This window comes from Oncorhynchus clarkii, chromosome 6, assembly GCF_045791955.1.
Source record: "Oncorhynchus clarkii lewisi isolate Uvic-CL-2024 chromosome 6, UVic_Ocla_1.0, whole genome shotgun sequence".
Lineage (NCBI taxonomy): Eukaryota > Metazoa > Chordata > Actinopteri > Salmoniformes > Salmonidae > Oncorhynchus > Oncorhynchus clarkii.
Genome location: NC_092152.1, coordinates 61,727,616 through 61,750,655, shown reverse-complemented (window position 1 = coordinate 61,750,655; position 23,040 = coordinate 61,727,616). Strand labels below are relative to the sequence as shown.

At 42.7% G+C, this 23,040-nt stretch overlaps 1 protein-coding gene across 2 annotated transcripts; it reads left to right on the top strand.

Annotated features, from left to right (window-relative positions):
* Positions 1–1,281: 1,281 nt before the first annotated feature.
* On the top strand, positions 1,282–17,714 carry LOC139412162 (sulfotransferase 2B1-like). Of its 2 annotated transcripts, none has more exons than XM_071158979.1 (6): positions 1,282–1,340; positions 8,972–9,180; positions 9,300–9,426; positions 9,522–9,619; positions 14,530–14,710; positions 17,318–17,580. In XM_071158979.1, exons 2-6 carry the CDS (start codon positions 8,983–8,985, stop codon positions 17,512–17,514), a joined length of 801 nt encoding a protein of 266 aa, XP_071015080.1. In that variant the 5' UTR covers positions 1,282–1,340; positions 8,972–8,982; the 3' UTR covers positions 17,515–17,580. The 2 variants fall into 2 exon arrangements, with proteins under 2 accessions (XP_071015080.1, XP_071015079.1); XM_071158978.1 differs by lacking the exon at positions 1,282–1,340 and adding an exon at positions 8,466–8,659 and having other exon boundaries at positions 17,318–17,714.
* Positions 17,715–23,040: the final 5,326 nt, after the last annotated feature.

Below are 23,040 nucleotides of genomic sequence, written 5' to 3'. Positions count from 1 at the left end.
TCTGGCCAAAACGAGCACGGCATGTCAAACCTCAGACTGGACTCTGCCTGGAGCCTCCAAATCACCTAGTCCCCCCTGCTTGCATGCAACTCTTTGAGGGAAGGTTCACAGTTCCATACATTACATATCATGAACTATTGCCCTCTCGCACACAGTTGAAAGCACTACCTCCTACACTTCTGATCCACTAACTGGCCTCTATAACCTTATACGACCTAGAGGGACCAAGACCACAGGGGAGAGTGGGTTTAAAGGCTACTGACACTCACTAGTTTCAATACCAGCATATCCCCACTTTTATAATCAGAGGCTAAGCAACCAAGAGAATTCCTCTGTGTTAAGTAGCTGACAATTTGGCCCTGACATTTTTAGACACTGAACAGTGAGTTTTGAGGGTTGAGAAAAGTTCACCAAGTTTATATACAGTGCCTTCAAAAAGTATTCATACCCCTTGACTTATTACACATTTTGTTGTGTTACAGCCTGAATTCAAAATGGATTTAAAAAATAATAATTCTCACCCATCTACACACAATACCCCATAATGATAAAGTGAATGCATGTTTTTAGAAATGTTTGCAAATGTATTAAAAATTAAGTACAGGAATATTTCATTTACATAGTATTCACACTCCTGTGTCACACCCTAATCTGTTTCACCTGTCTATGTGATTGTCTCCACCCCCCTCTAGGTGTCGCCCATCTTCCCCATTTTCCCCTGTGTATTTATACCTGTGAAGTCTGTTGCCAGTTTGTCAAGTCAACCAGTGTTTTTGTCCTCACCTCATGCTTTTCCCAGTCTCTCTTTTTCTCGCCCTCTTGGTTTTGATTCTTGCCTGTCCTGACTCTGAGCCCGCCTGGCTGACCACTCTGCCTGACCCTGCCTGCCGACCTGTCCCTTTGCCCCACCTCTGGATTTTTGACCTCTGCCTACCCTGACCTTAAACCATTGTTTATTCGATGTGTCTGCATCTGGGTCTTACCTTCATACCTGATATCCTGAGTCAATACATGTTAGAATCATATTTGGTAGTGATTACAGCTGTTAGTCTCTAAGAGCTTTGCACACCTGGATTGTGAAACATTTGCACACTATTTTTAAATTCTTCAACCTCTGTCAAGTTTGACCTTAGTTTGAAATGTTTCTTCGACCTGTAATATAACTTTTTGAAGTTTTTGTCCGAAGTAGTGCTCGACCTGCACGAGTGTTTGGATATGTGTACCTAACGCCCTAAAAAAAGTAGCTACTTGGACATAAATAACGGACATTATCGAGCAAATCAAGCATTTATTGTGGAACTAGGATTCCTGGGAGTGCATTCTGAAGAAGATCATCAAAGGTAAGGGAATATTTGTTTTTTCTGGTTTCTGTTGACTCCAACATGGCGGCTAATTTTATTATTTTTCTGAGCGCCGTCTCAGATTATTGCATGGTTTGCTTTTTCCGTAGATTTTTTTGAAATCTGACACAGCTGTTGCATTAAGGAGAGGTATATCTATAATTCCATGTGTATAACTTGTATTATCATCTACATATATGATGAGTATTTCTGTTGAATCGATGTAGCTATGCAAAATCACTGGATGTTTTTGGAACTAGTGAGCGCCAATGTAAACTCAGATTTGTTTTATATTAAATATTAAATTTATTAAACAAAACATACATGTATTGTGTAACATGAAGTCCTATGAGTGTCATCTGATGAAGATCATCAAAGGTTAGTGATTAATTTTATCTCTATTTGTGCTTTTTGTGACTCATATCTTTGTCTGGAAAAATAGCTGTGTTTATTCTGTGGTTTGGTGGTGACCTAACATAATCGTTTGTGGTGCTTTCGTTGTAAAGCATATTTGAAATCGGACACTGTGGTTGAATTAACAACAAGATTACCTTTAAAACGGTATAAGATACATGTATGTTTGAGGAATTTTAATTATGAGATTTCTGTTTTGAATTTGGCACCCTGCACTTTCACTGGCTGTTGTCATATCGATCCCGTTAACGGGATTGCAGCCATAAGAAGGACACATGTATCCTGTCCATTGTTTAGGGAAAGGAATGTTGCTACCTCGCTCTTCAACCAAAGATGATGAATTGAGGCGCAAAGTGAAGAGGAAATATTGTTAAAATAGGCCTATTGCAACCACAATTGGCCACCGATTTAACACAGGGTAATCCATTGTTAAACCATCAATTTGCACAAATCACCCGCACATCTTGTCTCAATTGCAACCAGATTTTCGGGGGGGGTAACTATTTGACAATCATTTCATGCAACTGAAATAAAGTATTTCCTCATTTACCATGGAAAATCTACTGTGACAATTTACCCTACATGTTTTATGAATGGAAAACTCTTTGGTGTAGCCGACTCTGTTCTTTTTGTTCCCATTTATGTAATCGATTTAATTACAACTTGTGTTGAAAAGTAGTGTCATTTCTTATCAAGATTGAGGGTGGGGAAATATCCCCGCACTCTCCATATTTGAAATGTGTAACTAAATCAACCCAATTGTGATTGAGTGGAATCTATTATTTTTATTAAATTAAAATGTAGTCTAACAAGGTTATTTCAAATGGCACAAATATTATTAGGTCATTTAAGATGAAACGTTTGAATGAAGTGTAAACCTACTACTCCTATACTGGTATTTTACATTCATCAACCTAACGGTTTCCGATCCCCTGATTTCAACTGGGATGGGAATAGATAGCCTAGACTAGGAAAGTTGCAGCTGCCCAGTATCAACGTGAGATCAGCTAAATCGCTGGTTTATGTATGTGGGTTTTGTGTTGCAAATAAGCTTCTTTTAGCAAGTGGTGCATGTAATCTCCCGTTTAGTATCATTTTAAGGCATAATTAACGTTTGACTCAGCTATTCCAGGGTTTTCCGTGGTCTTTTCAAGACCTTTTCTCTCACCCTCTCACTGTTCTACATTGTTAGGCCTATATGGGATCTGGAAGATAGAGGGTTCAGGTCAGGAACATTCAGACATGTTGAGTTTACACATGGAAACTTTTACTGCTAAATAGCACATGACAGGTATTCCTAATAATCCTAAATAGTAAGCCTTAGACAAGTAAGCTTTTTTCCAAGCCAGAACGACACATAGGGACAGGAGCAATTACACCCCATGGACATGACGCTAGTTGGTCGCAGGACCTCAACCCATTTCCTTAATGCAGAGTGCCAAGCAGAGAGGCATGAGGTTCAATCCCTGGTCTGACTTGACCATGGATGGAACCTCCAATCTTCCTATCTCAGTGCAGACACTCTAACCACAAGCCCACTGTGTTGGTTTAGTCATTTATGACTGAATTCAGAATATTTATGGATACCATTAGCTTATCACCCTGATTATTGTGAGGATCATCCCATAATAGTCTCTTATTAATGGTTACTTAGAAGTCTACTTTTAAGATAAGTGTTTGGAGGTAAAAGATTCATTTGAATCAGATTACAGTCAGCTCTCTATCAGGAGCAGTAAAGAGAGCCTTGTTTGCATTATGATAATCAACTCTTAGATAAAACATCCTTAGAGCGCCCTCAGGACACTTCGCTCATCATCAACAACTCTCGTCCCTGAGTCAATTAAACAGTGGCAAAAATAAAACTCAACACTAGTATAATCAGGGACCCCAGTCACCCTCGTCATGAATCAAGCAAATCCTGCAGTCTGGCAGAGAGTACTGTAGTATTAAAGCTAGAATCCTTAATGGAAACAATAACAAAGTGGCCACCATGCCTGTGTTTTGGTAAAAATCTGAAGGATGGGCTTGGAGAAATGTAACCACTTTCAAATGTATAGACAGAGCTATGAATGCAAGGATGCATGATATCAAAATGATAGTTTTGGGCTCTATTCAACTTGTATTGCTGAAGCATTACAGATTGCGCAATATAAATGTAAAGGTCATTTCCGATTGTGCCGACATATGCAGTGTTTACCGTGAATGCTGTCACCGCTAACGCAGGAACATCGCCTTAAATTTCAATCATTCTGTAACACTGAATTTCCACAGAAAGGGTTGAAAAGAGGAGCCCTTAAAGGTCCAATGCAGCTATTTTTATCTCAATTTAAATCATGTATTGATTACAATTAAATACCTTACTGTGATTGTTTCCTTTTGAACATTTTAATTTAAAACAAAAATAGCTTCTAAGCAAATGGCAAATTCTCAAGCAAGAATTTTGCTAGGTGATGTCACCAGGCAGGTCAAAACTCCATCCCAGCAAAACAGGCAGAGATTTCAGGTGGTCTTTTCAAACAGCACTTACACTTAAAGGGCATTATCATCATTTCTACAATTTCACAGTATTATTCCAACCTCATAGTGTGGAAATATATATAAAACATAGGGGGGAAATATTTCTGCACTGGGCCTTTAACCATGTTTTGAGGCTATATAGTGTTTGTAAACAATGTAAAATAAACCTGTATTTTGGGTTCTGATGGGGTAGGACAGTTGAACTAAGCTCATGATGTCACGCCCTGACCTTAGATATCCCTATTTTTCTATATATTTTGGTTAGGTCAGGGTGTGACTAGGGTGGGTACTCTAGTTTTTGTACATTCTATGTTTTGTATTTCTATGTTGGCCTGATGTGGTTCCCAATCAGAGACAGCTGTTTATGGTTGTCTCTGATTGAGGATCATATTTAGTTAGCCCTTTTCCCCACTCTCTGGTGTGGGATCTTGTCTATATTGAGTTGCCTGAGTGCATACCAGTAACGGCAGGGTTCATTTGTTCTTTATTGTTTTGGTGAGTTTCAATTTCATTAAAATTATGTGGAACTCAACATACGCTGCTCCTTGGTCTCATCATTACTACGAATGTGACAAGATCCCACCACCAACGGACCAAGCAGCGTGCCCCGGAGTGGAGGACTTCATGGACATGGGAGGAGGGAATGGCAGGACATGAGAGTCTGCCGTGGAAACAGGCGGATTCAGCGAGAGAGGAACGGCGGCAATACCAGGTATCACAGCACAGCAAGAGAGGCAGCCTCAAAAAAAATATTTTGGGGAGGCACACGGAGTGGTAGGCAGAGCCGAGGGCTGAACCAGAGCCAGTCAGGGAGACGAGTGAGGAGCTGACGCAAGATTCCGGAGAGAAGTGCTAGCATTGAGAGCACTGCAGAGCGGGCGTGCTGAGGAGCTTGACACCAGTCCGGTGTCATGTGCACTGGGTTCATGCATCTGGCCTCCAATGGCCTCCCCAGTCCGGTGCGTCCTGTGTCTCCTCCGCACGCTCGCCCTGGGGTGTGTGTCACTGTTCAGGCATCATGTTATGCGGTTCTACGCACCGTGTCTCCAGTGCGCTTTCACAGCCCAGTGTGTCCTGTTCCACCTCCCCGCACTCGCCCTGAGGTGCGTGTCTTCAGTCCGGTGCCACTCATCAGGCCTCCATTCCGCCTCCACAGTCTAGTACGTCCTGTGCCTCCTCCCCGCACTTGCCCTGAGGTGCGTGTCATCAGCCCGGTGCCACCTGTACCGGTCCCACGCATCAGGCCTCAGTCTGGAGCTTCCGGCGACGGTCCCCAGTCTGGAACCTCCGGCGACGGTCCCTAGTCCGGGGCCTCCGGCGACGTTCCACAGAAGCGGAGGGATCAGTATAGGGAGTGGGGACTGCGTCCCAAACCGGAGCCACTCTAGTATTTGTATATTCTATGTTTTGTATTTCTATGTTGGCCTGATATGGTTCCCAATCAGAGACAGCTGTTTATCGTTGTCTCTGATTGGGGAGCATATTTAGGCAGCCCTTTTTCCCACTTTCTGGTGTGGGATCTTGTCTACATTGAGTTGCCTGAGTGCATACCAGTAGCTATACGTTTAATTTGTTCTTTAATGTTTTGGTGAGTTTCAATTTAATTAAAATGATGTGGAACTCAACGTCTCATCATTATGACAAATGTGACACATGAGGCATTTATAAGTTATATTCTTTAAGCATCATTGAGTATATATTAATTTCAAGTCCAAGTCCCGTAGTACCAGTACCTACTGAACAGTAAAAGTTTTCCTGGGAAATTCCCAGACTTTGAACGATTTCTACAGCAACATTCACTCAGCTTTTCTCCCACGAATTCCTCTTACAGTTCCTGTTGTATCGTAATTGTCGTGTCTTTGGCTATGCCGGATTAAGTGATATGACATGCTATTCTATGAAATCCTTTCTCTGTAATTAATATTACCTGATTGAGCTAATCATGTAATTAACTCGAAAGTCGGGGCTCCAATGAAGAGTGTTTATATAGCTGTTAGCTTCCGAATAAACTCTTAAAGACCTAGTAATATTTTACATCAATAGCAGTCAATATTAGTCAGCACCTTATTTCAGTCTCATCTGAAAGTTGTAAATTCTTGGTTATCTTCACGAACCCTGGCTAACAAGTTGAATCCGCAATACAAAATTGGGTTTATTTATTTACTAAATACCTAACTAATCACACAGAATTACATATACACAGAATGCAGATGTCATAAAGAAAAGGTCCCTAGTGGACGGAGCCGACATGACTGCTGGTTACACAAAGGAAATGGGGTTGGGTTTGAGTGAAAGAGCGGGAAGACTGAGGAACAAAGGGAGAAGCCAAGCTATCGTGAATACAGTATCTTAGGCATACTAAATATACTACCCATTTGGAAAAGGAAAATGTAATAAATATTTACTCTGAGCTGCGCTTCGGTAGGTTGGTCGTAGATTCTGGCCGTGTTGACCAACAGCGATCTTCCTGTCCTCGGAAGAATGTCTCTGGTGGTAAATTGAATACGTTGTAGTATCGTCGTGTGTTAGACTGGATACATCGTCTGTCCTTTCCCACGTATACAGCGGCCGCTGCTAACTCAATGGCTAGGAGACATCACTTCTGTAGTGAATAAGAGTTCAAAGCTCACGCTGAGGTTGGCTTCGTTCTGTAGTTATCTGAATCCTTCTGACATCGGACCGTCGCCCTAATGAACCCGGAACAGAAAGTTATTTGCCCTTTTAACGCAGAGGCTACTCGCGTACTCGGAACCGAAGGTTACCTTTTCATCAAGGGCTTATATAGTGGAGGGAGAGAAGGGTGTGTTTCATAGTTTATAACCCATGTCTCTTCACAGGGGCGGGCCACTGATTGAGCAGAGCTCTAACCTTATGAAAACCCAATTCTCTCATTTGGAAGCTAAAATTACATTGAATCTTTTCGCAAATAGTGTCATATTCAAACATTTAAATTCCAAAACAATTCCATGTGAATCTGATAACTAGAATGTGTAGACTTTCCCAGATACAGTTTGTCATCCTGTCATCAGTCATAATGTCTCAGATGACAACCGAACTGACATCATATTCATTAAGTACCAACGCATATATTCAACTGGTTCTATTACCAAAATATGGTTCCTTTCCCAAACTCTCTATGTTTAACAAAGGCTATTCAAGAGTCCTTCAGAAGAGTCAAGAGAGAGAGAGAGGAGAAAGGTATTTATGGGGGGGTCATAAACCTTACCCACAGGCCAACGTCATGACAGTTCCCCCATGTTGGGTTCAATCTTGCGATTAACCTGCATCTTGCAAACCAACATAAAAATGACCGTGGGTTGTCCTGGTTGTGGACCATCGTTGTGGTCCTTATCTGGTGGTCGACCGGGGTAGGGTTTCTGCGAATAAAGAGGTGCACTCCATGGTTGGGCAGCAGATGTCCAGTTGGTGATCGCTGTTGCAGTCCCCCCTCTGGTGGTGACCCGGGTAGGGTGTCTGCAAATGACGAAGTCCGCTCCATGGCTCGGCAGCGGATGTCCGGATTGGGATTGCCGTTCCGGACCCGTCGTCTGGTCGTCCAGAATGGAAGATCTGGGCAGTAACTTAGGCAGATGTTAACAACGCACACACACACATTCATGTTCAAATACACATTCATGTTCACACACACATTCATGTTCATTCATGTTCACACATTCAAATATATCATTACATTTCCTCCCAAACGAGCGACATTGTGGCACTAACTGATGGTTGTATGGGGGAGTTGTTTATGGCTCTATCACTTTGTACGTGCTGAAGAAAATGAAAGCATAAATCAAACAAAATATAGTTATGACACCGTAATCATCTAATTGGACTGTATTCTATCTATGTCCATGGTCTTGTCAGAATGACCCTATCATGGCATTGTCTGATGTCATATCTAGGGATTTCCTAATTTGCGGGGTGTTGCTTAGGGTACTATCCTAAGTTGATAACTATATGATAAGTCTACAGCTGTAAGACACTCGTTTTGGGCAGTCTACAGGGATGACCTATGGACTTCTGAGAAGAGAACTGGTGAGTGCTGTAGCTGTAGAGTTAAAGGCCTCAAAATAAATGTTCAACTTTACTAAGGCTGGTGTTACCCACAGACCAACGTCATGACATACTGCTTGGCTATTTAAGGTCTGTAGGAAGCCAGACCATCTCATACTTCCCTTCTCACAGATAGTTAGTCAGAAAAACAGACAGAGAGACAGGCAGTTAGGTAGACGAGCAGACAGACATGGCCAGGCTGGACGTGACAGAGACCTTCCATCACATCTCATTCCCTGGGCACATTCACACCCAGGACTCCCTGAACTATGCCCTCCACTTCCAGTTTCAGGACAGGGACACTGTCATCGCCACCTACCCCAAATCAGGTGAGACAGGACAGCTCTGTCACACCCCTGCTCGGTGTCACAACACATTAGACATGCTGCAACACTAGCCAACTGCAGGACTTTTCCTTCTGTCACACTTTGCAGTTGAAGCAAACGGTCAGGGTTTTAATAACTGTATATGCACAGACTCCAGTAGGTTATTGTATTGTTACTGTTGATCCACTTCTCTCAGACCATCTGTCTTTATGGAAGTAGTGGTTTAGGCAGGGATTCAATGAAGACAGAGGTATTAGGTATACAGTTCTCTCTCTTTAACTCTTCTTTCTTTCCCTCTGTGATCTCTGGTTAAAGGGACTACCTGGATGCAGGAGATTGTCACTCTTGTGAAAAACAGAGGGGACCCACAACTCTCCAAAACTGTGCCCAACTGGGCACGAGCCCCCTGGCTGGAACAGCATTACAGTGCAAAGGTGCTGGAGGCCACCCAGGGGCACCGAATCCTCACCACTCACCTGCCCTACAACCTGCTGGCTTCTGCACTCCAGGGCTCCAAAGCTAAGGTAGGATGTGGCTATGTTGAAGAGACTATTCTCAAAGCTGTGACGTATTTCCTATTTTGTAAAGCAACTCTTTGGAAATAATATATTGATAGTGTCACTATCTCCACCCCATCTCTCAGGTTATCTATGTCGCCAGAAACCCCAAAGATGTTGCTGTGTCATATTACCACTTCCATAAAATGGCCAAGTTCCTCCCAGAACCCAATTCATTTGATGAGTTTCTGGATAGTTTCCTGGAGGGATCAGGTTGGTTGACACTAATGATTTGTACCTCGAGCATTTCTGGGATTTAATCCTACTGTTAACAGTCAGATCTAATCCAACATTTACCCTTTTTACAGTGAGTTATGGGTCCTGGTTCGATCATGTGAAAGGCTGGACGAGTCAAGCAGGAGTCTTGGCAAATGTTCTTTATATCTCTTATGAGGAGATGTGGCTGGTAGGATAACTCTTGTCTATCACTGTCTGCTATGTATTGTTGTTGTCATCAATTGCAAACATCCCATTACATTCTCTCTTCGTCATTGCAGTTGAGTCACCCATAACCATATTGTAGACGTGTCCTTTTAAGCGCATCAGAACACAACACTTGTATTACAGTCTCATGAGTCTCTGAGGTTGTGTAACTACAGAAATAGGCTATCCTTCAGACATGAAAATATTAGTCATAGATTATAAATAGACCTTTGTGAGATGGTGACATTATGAAGTGACATTATGAAATACTACGTGAACATAGCTTTAGGAAAAATAAATGCTTGCGTTGTAGATATTCACTGTTTCTTTTTTTTTTTTTTTACTTCACCTTTATTTAACCAGGTAGGCCAGTTGAGAACAAGTTCCGACCTGGCCAAGATAAAGCAAAGCAGTGCGACACAAACAGCAACACAGTTACACGTGGAATAAACAAACATACAGTCAATAACACAGTAGAAAAAGTCTATATGCAGTGTGTGCAAATGGTGTGAGGAGGTAAGGCAATAAATAGGCCATAGTAGTGAAGTAATTACAATTTAACACTGGAGTGATAGATGTGCAGATGATGATGTAGAAGTAGAACTACTGGTGTGCAAAAGAGCAAAGTAAATAAAAACAATATGGGGATGAGGTAGGTAGATTGGATGGGCTATTTACAGCTGCAGCGATCGGTAAGCTGCTCAGATAGCTGATGCTTAAAGTTAGTGAGGGCGATATAAGTCTCCAACTTCAGTGATTTCTGCAATTCGTTCCAGTCATTGGCAGCAGAGAACTGGAAGGAAAGGCGGCCAAAGGAGATGTTGGCTTTCGGGATGACCAGTGAGATATACCTGCTGGAGCGCGTGCTACGCGTGGGTGTTGCTATGGTGACCAGTGAGCTGAGATAAGGCGGAGCTTTACCTAGCAAAGACCTATAGATGACCTGGAGCCAATGGGTTTGGCGACGAATATGTAGAGGGCCAGCCGACGAGAGCATACAGGTTGCAGTGGTGGGTGGTATATGGGGCTTTGGTGACAAAACGGATGGCACTGTGATTGACTGCATCCATTTTGCTGTGTAGAGTGTTGGAGGCTATTTTGTAAATGACATCACCGAAGTCGAGGATCGGTAGAATAGTCAGTTTTACGATTGTATGTTTGGCAGCATGAGTGAAGAAGATTTTGTTGCGAAATAGGAAGCCGACTCTAGATTTAATTTTGGAATGTAGATGTTTAATATGAGTCTGGAAGGAGAGTTTACAGTCTAGCCAGAAACCTAGGTATTTGTAGTTGTCCAGATATTCTAAGTCAGAACCGTCCAGAGTAATGGTGCTAGTCGGACGGCGGGTGTGGACATTTAGTTTTACTAGTGATTTAACAGCAGTTGGAGGCCACGGAAGGAGTGTTGTATGGCATTGAAGCTTGTTTGGAGGTTTGTTAACACAGTGTCCAAAGAAGGGCACGATGTATACAGAATGGGGTCGTCTGCGTAGAGGTGGATCAGGGAATCACCTGCAGCAAGAGCGACATTGTTGATATATACAGAGAAAAGAGTCGGCCCGAGAATTGAACCCAGTGGTACCCCCATACAGACTGACGGGGGTCTGGACAACAGGCCCTCAGTTTGACACACTGAACTCTATCTGAGAAGTAGTTGGTGAACCAGGTGAGGCAGTCATTTGAGAAACCAAGGCTGTTGAGTCTGCCGATAAGAATACAGTGATTGACAGAGTCAAAAGCCTTGGCCAGGTCGATGAAGACAGCTGCACAGTACTGTCTTTTATCGATGGCGGTTATGATATTGTTTAGTACCTTGAGCGTGGCTGAGGTGCACCCGTGACCAGCTCGGAAACCGGATTGCACAGTGGAGAAGGTACGGTGGAATTCGAAATGGTCAGTGATCTGTTTGTTAACTTGGCTTTCGAAGACTTTAGAAAGGCAGGCCAGGATGGATATAGGTCTATAACAGTTTGGGTCTAGAGTGTCATCCCCTTTGAAGAGGGGGATGACCGTGGCAGCTTTCCAATCTTTAGGGATCTCGGACGATACGAAAGAGGTTTAATAGACTGGTAATAGGGGTTGCAACAATGGCGGCGGATAATTTTAGAAAGAGAGGATCCAGATTGTCTAGCCTTGCTGATTTGTACCGGTCCAGGTTTTGCAGCTCTTTCAGAACATCTGCTATCTGGATTTGGGTGAAGGAGAAATTGCGGAGGTTTGGGCAAGTAGCTGCGGGGGGTGCGGAGCTGTTGGCTGGGGCTGGGGTAGCCAGGAGGAAAGCATGGCCAGCCGTAGAGAAATCCTTCTTGAAATGCTCGATTATCGTGGGTTTATCAGTGGTGACAGTGTTTCCTAGCAAATTTCTGTTTGAAAAAGCTAGCCTTTGCTTTCCTAACTGACTGCATGTATTGGCTCCTGACTTCCCTGAAAAGTTGCCTATCGCGGGGACTATTCGATGATAGTGCAGTCCACCACAATATGTTTTTGTGCTGGTCAAGAGCAGTCAAGTCTGAAGTGAACCAAGGACTGTATCTGTTCTTATTTTTTTTTTTAAAGGGGCATGCTTATTTAAGATGGTGAGGAAATTACTTTTAAAGAACGACCAGGCATCCTCGACTGTCGGGATGAGGTCAATATCCTTCCAGGATACCCAGGCCAGGTCAATTAGAAAGGCCTGCTAGCAGAAGTGTTTTAGGGAGCGTTTCACAGTGATGAGGGGTGGTCGTTTGACTGCGGACGCAGGCAATGAGGCAGTGATCGCTGAGATCCTGATTGAAAACAGCAGAGGTATATTTGGAGTGCAAGTTGGTCAGGATAATATCTATGAGGGTGCCCATATTTACGGATTTGGGGTTGTACCTGGTGGGTTCCTTGATAATTTGTTAGATTGAGGGCATCTAGCTTAGATTGTAGGACTGCCCGGAGTGTTAAGCATATCCCAAATTAGGTCACCTAACAGAACTAACTCTGAAGATAGATGGGGGGCAATCAATTCACATATGGTGTCCAGGGCACAGCTGGGAGCTGAGGGTGGTCTATAACAGGCAGCAACAGTGAGATTCTTATTGCTGGAAAAATTGTTAAAAATTAGAAGCTCAAACTGTTTGGGCATAGACATGGAAAGCATGACATAACTTTGCAGGCTATCTCTGCAGTAGATTACAACTCCTCCCCCTTTGGCAGTTCTATCTTGACGGAAAATTTAGTAGTTGGGGATGGAAATCTCAGAATTGTTGGTGGCCTTCCTAAGCCAGGATTCAGACACGGCAAGGACATCAGGGTTGGCCGAGTGTGCTAAAGTAGTGAGTAAAACAAACTTAGGGGGAGGCTTCTGATGTTGACATGCTTGAAACAAAGGCTTTTGCGGTTACTGAAGTCAACAAATGAGAGCGCCTGGGGACACGCAGAGCTCGGGTTAACCTCCACCACCCGAGGAACAAAGGAGGATTAGGATACGGCTAAAGGCTATCAAAACTGGTCGTCTAGTGCGTTGGGGACAGAGAATAAAACAGAGAATAAAACATAAAGCGAGGCATAAAGCAATCATAGGTGTTGATTGGGAGAGCTAGCAAAGACGACAACGGGTAAGACAACAACAGCTAATCAGCTAAGACAACAACAACAGGTAAAAAGGCGATGAATGTGTAGAGAGGGTCAGTTAACTAGACACAGGTCCTGAGTTCGAGGCTGGGGCTGACAGATAAAGAAAATGGAGTACTGTGATTAATGAACAGTCCAGCAGGCATCAGCTAAGTAGCCAAGTTATCATAGGGTTCAGTTAACAGCAATTGATGAAATATGGAAGCCGCTAGGTAGTCGTTACTAAGGCTAGGAAGCGGCAGAAATAAAAAATAATAATAAATAAAGTTAGCAGGCCAGGGCTAATAGAAGCGTCTCCTCCGACGTCCGGCAAAGGTCAGTTGGGGGCACAGCGGATGGAATTATGTCGGCAGACCAGTCATGATGGAACGGCGGGGCACCATGTTGACAAAGGGTCCAGGCCAGTTGGCAAATATGTATTGTCACTGGAGTAACTTTGTTTGCTAGCTGGGAGATGCGCCTAGCTCTTGTGTAACTGATGCTAGCTTCGGGACAAGGTTGTTAGCCACTATAGCCACTCGGTAGCAGCTCTATAGCAGCGATGATCCGAAGGTCGAGAGCTAATGGCTGGAATCCGGTAGTGTAGTGAATTCTAGTCGTGTTAGTGAAGAGTCCGGGAGGCATCAGCTGTGTGGCCAAGTAATCATAGGGTCCACTGAGCAGGCCGGGAGATGGGCCTGGCTCAAGGCTAGCTTCGGGACTGGGCCACTCGGTGGCAGCTAGCTAGCTGCGATGATCTGGAGTAATGATCCAGAGCTTACGGCAGGAATCCGGCATTGTCGTGGAGGAAAAAAACAGTCCGATTTGCTCAGGGTTGATAACGCGCTGTGCAGGCTGGAAAGTAATTATCAAGGCTAAAAGAGTCTGGTGTCTGTGCTAAAGGTAAAGGCCGCTTGCAGTAGCTAACAATGACTAAATAGCTAATTAGCTGGTTAGCTGCTGATTGAGGTTTTGGCTATAAGGTTTAAAAATAGCAGATCTGTATCACATTGGGTGAGGCGGGTTGCCGGAAGATACATTTAATTTTTAAAATCGATAAAGATAATGAACATATTTTGAAATATATACAAAAAAGATGAAAAATAAAATATGTACACGGGAGAACGACAAACAACGTCTGCACTGCTACGCCATCGTGGAGTTGCACTAACCAACTGTATCCAACCTAATGAGCGTTTGGTCTTAGTTTGCCACAAATGTTGTTGATAGACTAGACATAGATGATCAATTCAGCCTTTTGTGAAAACCACCCTCTTTGTCCACATCTATAATAAGAGCATTGACTTTCCTCAGGACCTGCAAGGCTCGATGGAGAGGATCAGCTCTTTCCTGCAGTGCCCCCTGGTGGGCGAGGAGTTAACCAACTCCCTGAGACACTGCAGCTTCAGCAGCATGAGCGATAACGCCATGGTGAACTACACTCAGATCCCAAAGGAGATCATGGACCACAGCAAAGGCAAATTCATGAGGAAAGGTGAGGCTCCCTTGCTCAACAGGAGTTATATCCTGACTAGAGTTGTGTGTCAGTCAGTGTCAGAAGGATAGAACAGTACCATAGACCTCCCCTGCACTCACAGTATGGTTAGAAGTGTGTAGTAAGGATGATCCTGAATGTCACTAAGTTTGTTTATGAAATTATGTATGTGTATAGCTGATAAGCACGTCCCTTTAAGAAAATGCACTGCAAGGTCAAATGGTGCCCCATGGATTGATGATGAGCTGAGAAATGTAATGATTCAACATTGTGATGCCAAAAAAGTAGCAGATAAATCTGGTACTTTGTTTGATAAGCAAAGTTAATGTAAATTAAGAAATGTAGTGACCAGGCTAAACAAAGGAAACAAGAAGGGATTCTATCAGCACAACATTGATGAAGGGTGATGGGAAAAAGCTGTGGAGAACGTTGAACACTATTATGGGTAGGAATTCAAACATGTCTGCCTCTTTTGTTGAATCAGAGGGTATATTTATTACAAAACCACATGACATTGCAAACTACTTTAATTAATATTTTACTGCAAAGTGGACAAGTTGAGGAATGCTATGATTCCAACTGATGGCTCCATGTCATATACCCTTGTAAAAGATTGTATCATGAAGGAGAGGCAATGCGGGTTCAAATTTCATCAAGTAGAAAGGCAAGAGGTAGAAAAGATGCTGTTGTCTCTTTTGGATGACAAGTCACCTGGTACAGATAAGATCTCTCGTATTTTTAATAAGTGCTTGATGTATTGGGTGTTCCCAGAAGTCTGGAAAGAGTCAAAGGTTATTCCACTACCTAAGGATAAAAAATCTGCATTCACTGGTCCTAAAAGTCGTCCTATAAACTTGCTGTCTGTGTTAAGTAAATTATTGCAAAAAATTGTATCTGTACAAATCAAGGATTATTTCTCATTATTTCTCATCATCTGATAACGGGTTTCCAGCATGCATACAAAGGGCATTCTACGAGTACGGCCTTAGCACAAATGACAGATTGGTTAAAGAGTATAGGTGATAGGAAGTTAGTTGGTGCAGTGTTGCTGGATTTCAGTGCTGCTTTTGAAGTAATTGATCATGAACTGTTACTAGGAAAACTCAAATGTTATGGTTTTAAGGAGCTATCTATCCAGGAGAATGAAAACGTGTTCTTTAATGGTAGCTTTTCAAATAGTAAAGATATACATTGTGGTGTTCCTCAAGGAAGCTGCCTAGGCCCACTGCTCTACTCTATCTTTACTAATGATTTACCTTCAGTAATGAACAAAGCAAGAGTGATCATGTATGTTGATGACTCTACAATGTGTATTGCAGCATCAGAATGTAATGAGCTAACAGATGTACTGAGCGGTGAACTAAGAATGGTGTCTGAGTGGGTTGACATGAACAAATTGGTGTTGAACATTTCTACAACTAAATGTATTGTATTTGGTTCAAGATATATGCTTGTTGATGACCCCCAATTGAATTTGTCGATGAATAGAATACATGTAGAGCAAGTGAAAAAAAAAAATACTAGGCGTGATGTTGGGCACAGCTTTATCTTGGTCAGAACACATAGATAATATTGTTATTAAGATGGGTAAGGGAATTTCTGTTACAAGAAAATGTTCAGAGTATGTAACATCTAGTGCTCTGAATCAGGTCATCAATCCCTGGTCCTATCACACTTAGAGTAATGTCCAGTTGTATGGTCAATCCCTGGTCCTATCACACTTAAGAGTGATGTCCAGTTGTATGGTCAATCCCTGGTCCTATCACACTTAGAGTAATGTCCAGTTGTATGGTCAATCCCTGGTCCTATCACACTTAGAGTAATGTCCAGTTGTGTGGTCAATCCCTGGTCCTATCACACTTAGAGTAATGTCCAGTTGTGTGGTCAATCCCTGGTCCTATCACACTTAGAGTAATGTCCAGTTGTATGGTCCCCTGCAGCAAAGAAAGATATAAAACAGTTCCAAATGGCTCAAAACAGGGTTGCCAGATTCTCTTCATTGCTCCAACCGAATGAATATTATTAAAATGCATCAGAATCTCTCATGGCTTCACGTTAAAAACAAATTACTATCTAGTCTTCTGATTTTCTTTAGGAATGTTATATTTAAAAATTTTAAAAACACAGTACTTTTCTGTCCAATTAGTACATCCTAGCAACACACACAACCACCAAACCAGACAGACAAATTCAGCGCAGCTAAAACAAATCAACCCAAGGACAAATCGCCTTAAATCTACAGTTTTATATAGAGCTATAGCTGAATGAAACTTTTTACCAATCCATATTTCTCAGGCAAAATGTAAATCCACCTTCTAGAAAAAAATTAAAGAACATCTAATGCGATAGTCCATATGACTGGACAGCAAATAGAAAGTATCAACTGGATGTTAAATGTGTTTCCTGTCAGGTATTTTAATTATCTGTATTGTCTACTTGTTGAATGTTTGAAGTCTTGATTGTGGTTGTTTGTAATGTCTTGTTAATTGGTGTTGGACCCCAGGAAGATTAGCTAGCGTTATGGCGTTAGCTAATGGGAATCCTAATAAAAATTACAGTGCTGTGGAGAGATTGGCCATAATAATGGAGGCCTTGTTCTGTTTACAGGTATAATCGGTGACTGGAGAAACACTTTCACAGAGGAGCAGATTGGTATTTTCGACACCGTCTACAGCTACCAGATGAAAGACTGTCCCTTGACCTTCATGTGGGAGTGTCCTCCTGAGTCCTGTGGGGAAGGAGGAGGAGGACAGGCCTCTGGGGATCAGGATAGGGACCTTATCCTCCATGATGCCGGAGATTGATGGATACGCTTCATACAAGTCCTGGAATTCTCTCACTGATGTTCTGTGTTTTTGTGAATGTACATATAATGTACACAACCCAATATAGTAAAACTATATAATGAAATTGATATGTTAATATAACAAAAAATATTTGTGTGTGACCTATTTGTTGTTGTAGTTGGGTTTTTCCACCTCTATAAAAAATCTAAATGTTACAGTTAACTGAATGAGAGTGAAGTTTCTCCTCCATCTTGGCTTGTGCTGCAATAGCTAGATGAAGGGACACGAGGGGGACATTTAACTCCCTGACATTGACACATTGGAAAACCTCCCAGTTTGTGGCAGTGCATCAAGAAGAAGGGATGATATATTAACTCCAGAAAGGCTGACGTGTACATAAAAAGCTGCTGTTACATCAGTCACATAGCTTGACTCCGAACAACCTGGATTTCCCATATATAGCTCATCTACTTACTGTATGTCCATCAGTAAGGTTCACAGCCCTGAATTGTTAGGAAACTATGTGACTGATGCTAACATATGGGCATATATCATCATTAGACCTATCTAATCCCAGATTCCATGTGCTGCTCAACTAAAATAATGTGAAAGATGGTGAGTTGTGTTATGAAAGCGTTCAAGACAGTACTGTCTCACCGACCAGAGATTGTGGTCAAGAGTCTTTATCATATCGCTCCGGTTGTCTCATTGATGCTGCTAAAATATACAACCACATACAGTATGTCTACCTAATGAGTGTCATGTTATTCAGTCTGGGTTGGTTGTTGAAGTTGTCTTTGTGGGGGCTTGTGCGTCATGGGTCTTGCTGTCAGTGATGTCAGGATTTACATTAGGTTCCATTACGAAGGCGTGTGCCAGAGCTGTTGCTGGGGGTCAGCATGAACTCTGTCCCCAAGTGACATGCATCAGCAACACAAGTATAAGAAGTGGTTTAGTCAAAGAGGAAGTGGTCTATTATTTCACTAGTGGTGAGTTCCAAGTCACATGTGTCCCAATCACTCTTGGGCCTGTCAAGCTGTCAGCTCATGGGAACATGATGAGGAAGTTATGCGAACACTAACAAAAGGTCATAATCCTCCCGATCACAGTTTATATCAATGAGTGGCAGTGTGTCAAGCTGATCCAATGAGTGGCAGTGTGTCAAGCTGATCCAATGAGTGTCCCCTCAGTAACTAATGACATCAATCTTCATCTGTTGCTCTCAGACTCCGGCTGCTTGATTAGTACTTACACGGCAAGACAAGTGGTGCTTCAGAGAGTACATACCTGGCAGGAATGTGTTTATCAGGGGAAGGGGCCAGAGCTAGAGCACTGCACCTGGCCACCCAGAGGGTGGCACGTGGTTGTGATGCCACACTGACTTCACTGTGGAGACCTGCTGCCGCCCTCATACACCATCCAAATATAACTCTGAATCTATAGTTCAGAATAGATGGGTCTTTGGATGTATATACACTACATGTGGACACCTGCTCAAACATTTCATTCCAAAATCATGGGCATTAATGTTGAGTTGGTCCCCCTTTGCTGTTATAACAGCCTCCACTCTTCTGGGAAGGCTTTCCACTAGATATTGGAACATTGCTGCGGGGACTTGCTTCCATTCAGCCACAAGAGCATTAGTGAGGTCAGGCACTGATGCTGGGGGATTAAGCCTGGCTCGCAGTCGGTGTTTGATGGGGTTGAGGTCAGGGCTCTGTGCAGGCCAGTCAAGTTCTTCCAACCTGATCTCAACAAACCATTTCTTTATGGACCTCACTTTGTGAACCGGATCATTGTCATGCAGAAACAGGAAAGGGCCTTCCCCAAATCTGCTGCCACAAAGTTGCAAGCACAGAATCATCTAGAATAACATTGTATGCGTGAGCATTAAGATTTCCCTTCACTAGAACTAAGGGGCCTAGCCCGAACCATGAAAAACAGTCCCAGACCATTATTCCTCCTCCACCAAACTTTACAGTTTACACTGCATTGGGGCAGGTAGCGTTCTCCTGGAATCCGCCAAATCCAGATTTGTCTGTCAGACTGCCAGATGGGGGAGCGGGATTCAGTTCTCCAGAGAACATGTTTCCACTGCTCCAGAGTCCATGGTGATCTTAGGCTTGTGTGTGGCTGCTTGGCCATGGAAACCCATTTCATGAAGCTCCCGACAAACCGTTATTGTGCTGAAGTTGCTTCCAGAGGCAGTTTGGAACTCGGTAGAGAGTGTTACAACTGAGGACAGACGATTTTTACGCGCTATACGATTCAGCACTCGGTGGTCCCATTCTGTGAGCTTGTGTGGCCTACCACTTCGCGGCTGAGCCGTTGTTGCTCCCACTTCACAATAACAGCACTTACAGTTGACAGGGGAAAGTCTAGCTGTTGGAAAGGTGGCATCCTACGACAGTGCCACGTTGAAAGTCACTGAACTTTTCATTAAAGCCATTCTACTGCCAATATTTGTCTATGGAGATTGCATGGATGTGTGCTCGATTTTATACATCTGTCAGCAACGGGTGTAGCTGAAATATCCGAATCCATCAACTCGAAGGGGTGTCCCCATACTTTTGTATATATATTGTATGTTGAATTTTCATTTACATAGATATATCTATAATGTTTTGGATAAATGAATGTAAAGACATTTAGCTATTCTTAATCTAAACACTACTCATATTTCAAATGACACCAAGACTGACTTTATAGCATCTACAGACTCATCATTGTTGTGTCACAAATTTACAAATTTTAATCAATTATTTCTCATGAATAATTTTGGATTTAGACTTCAAAAGGTATCCAAAACCTCCTTCCCCAAAGGGCCTTCATATGGTTCTATTTCAGGAAGATCCAAAACATCATAAATATCTTTGGTCCAACCTGTCATGGAATTGCACCTAGCAAACAGGTATAACTGAGTGAGGAGTAGGGCAGCAAAGGGCTAAAATCATCACAATAGCCAACCTCAAATTCACTTCATAGAAGTACCATAGCTATGCTAATGCACATTGTGCAGTGCATGTGTAATTGTAACAACTGCTAATTAAGTTATGCGCAGTGAAACAATGAATGGAAACAGGCTAAGAGGAGAAAAACTCTGTTGTGATAAGATGCTCTGGAGTCCTCCTGTTGTCCAGAGAACACCTCAGTTTTACTAGGCTCCGACTGAGACACACACACAGCGCTTGTGGGGATCCTCTTCACACCCCTCCATCTGTACACTGGGCTAAGAGGAGAGAGAATTGTCACTGTGAATATCTGTCCCAACCTTTGGTGAATATAGGTACTGGTCTGCTCTGAACTTCTACAGCTTTCACTGTATGAGACTCCTCTGACTCACTTTCTTCTTTGATTAAGTAACAGACAAATTGTTGTGTGGGAGTGAAGTCAGACAAATCTCAGCAGACTTTCAGATGTAAAAACATTTCAATGTGTAGCATGACAATAGTCTCTCTAGACAGATGGGTTGCATCCCACAATGTACCAATTTTCCTGCATACGCGTCTGTAGAAGTTCCGGCGCGAGTTGTGACATGGAGGACAAGTTGGAAATGGGATGCGCCACACCGGTGACGTCACTGCCATATCTGCTTGTTGCCCTAGCTAAACATGAGAACAACTCCCACCCACATTTTAAGCCCTGCCTTAGCAAACCTCACAATTTGTTGGGAGAGTTGTCTGTCTGAAGAGGACTCTCCCCAGAACCCTCCTTAGTTTCAGAGAGTAGCATGACACTGATGGTTGTGTGACCAAAGTGTTTAGTCACTGTGCACTATACTGTTTATGCAATCCATTATAATTAAATCAAGAGCATATTTCTCACATCCAAGAGCCCTATATGCCCTACTGAGGTCTACATGTCACCCATGTCGTTATAGACCAGACCTGGCTCCAGCCATCTTAATATTTTCACGTCCTGACCTTAGAGATCCTTTCAGGTCTCTATTTTGGTTTGGTCAGGGCGTGAGTTGGGGTGGGCATTCTATGTTGTGTGTTCTATGTTTTCTATTTCTGTGTGTTTGGCCGGGTATGGTTCTCAATCAGAGGTAGCTGTCTATCGTTGTCTCTGATTGAGAACCATACTTAGGTATCCTTTTCCCACCTGTGTTTTGTGGGTAGTTGTTTTCTATTTCTGCACCTGACAGGACTGTTTCGTTTTCAGTCATTCTCTTTGTTAGTTTGTTTTGTGTTCAGTTTAAATAAAAATAACATGAACACTTACCACGCTGCGCTTTGGTCCACACCTTCTTCATACGACGACCGTTACAAATATCTACATGTTTTCACATGGATTCATGTCAGGGGAACTGTGTGACATGCTCTGGGGTGTTTAGCCAACATAATACCCAACATAATACCCACCATCAACGTACCCACTGTTCCCTGGGTGATGACCCTGCGTGTGTCAGAGACAGGGAGAGAGACGATCAAGAAAACTGTCGCGAGCAAGAAATTGAATGTTGCATATCAAGCGAAGGAGAGAGCAATATATAATATATGACAGAAAATGAGTATGGAACAACGAGAGAGAGAGACAGAGAGAGACAGAGACAACTCCCCCGCTACCCATGGTCCAGCTGCCTCTCCTGTAAATAAGGCTGGGTGAGGACAAGAGAGAAGGCCATCGCGGGCTGCTGCCCAAAACAGGTGTGACAGACATTTAGTACCTCTCCCCTCTCATTTAGACCATCGTAATGCCCCATCATGTTAGAACGTGGAAAGGCACTTAGCCACTGAGGGAACTGTGAAGAAAAGAAGCCTGGCACAGTGCCTTTAACCCACCAACCACCCACAAAGACAGAATACAGTCACTCCTGCTCAGAGACAGGCACAGGCTCCACAGATATAGACTAGAACTCATAGTATATTTACAACATGCAAGACATATGCAGACACACATTCATGTGTACATGCATATTATACGCATGTGCTGGTTTGGTTCCATTGAAACATTAATAAAGTACAGTATTTCTCACATGTTGGTATTTTGAGTTTATCTCTATAATTATATTGTTTATATTTGTTTAAGCATTATTTGTGCATTGCCAGTCAGGGGTGCCAGTAATTTTGGAGACCACTGTAGTTCCAAACCAGGCCTGCCTGTCTGCATCCCTGTCTGTTTGTCTGTTTGTCCAAATCATTATCATCATCATCACTCGGTTCTCACACATCAGAGCTTTTAGCCAGAGAAACATGTTTACATAAAATGACTATGCAACTTTTGAAAGCTTTCCATGGGGAACTCAATATGAAAAATATATAATTTACAATTGGGTAAAAAACAGACCAGAAGTTCCTGTAAATTGCATCAATTTATTGAAAATGTTCCAGAAGAGGTAAGATGGAACATTTAAAAAATGTGAATTAAGTGAATTATTCATTTGAATCACTACAACTTATCAGGAATAGTGATGAAGGGGAGACCATCAAACCACTCCCAACAGCAGCAGAATAATTAGTATTTTGATCTTCCCTAAAAAGTCAACCTCATTGGCTATGCTACTCACTTCAGCATAGAAAGGGACTAGAGGTAAGTGTCGCG

Bases quoted from the DNA above. Each gene is read 5' to 3' on its own strand.
- LOC139412162 (XM_071158978.1), top strand. From the start codon at position 8,521: ATGGCCAGGCTGGACGTGACAGAGACCTTCCATCACATCTCATTCCCT. The intron at 9,181-9,299 runs GTAGGATGTGGC...CCCATCTCTCAG, and splicing joins TCCAGGGCTCCAAAGCTAAG to GTTATCTATGTCGCCAGAAA. The intron at 14,711-17,317 runs GTGAGGCTCCCT...TTCTGTTTACAG, and splicing joins AGGCAAATTCATGAGGAAAG to GTATAATCGGTGACTGGAGA.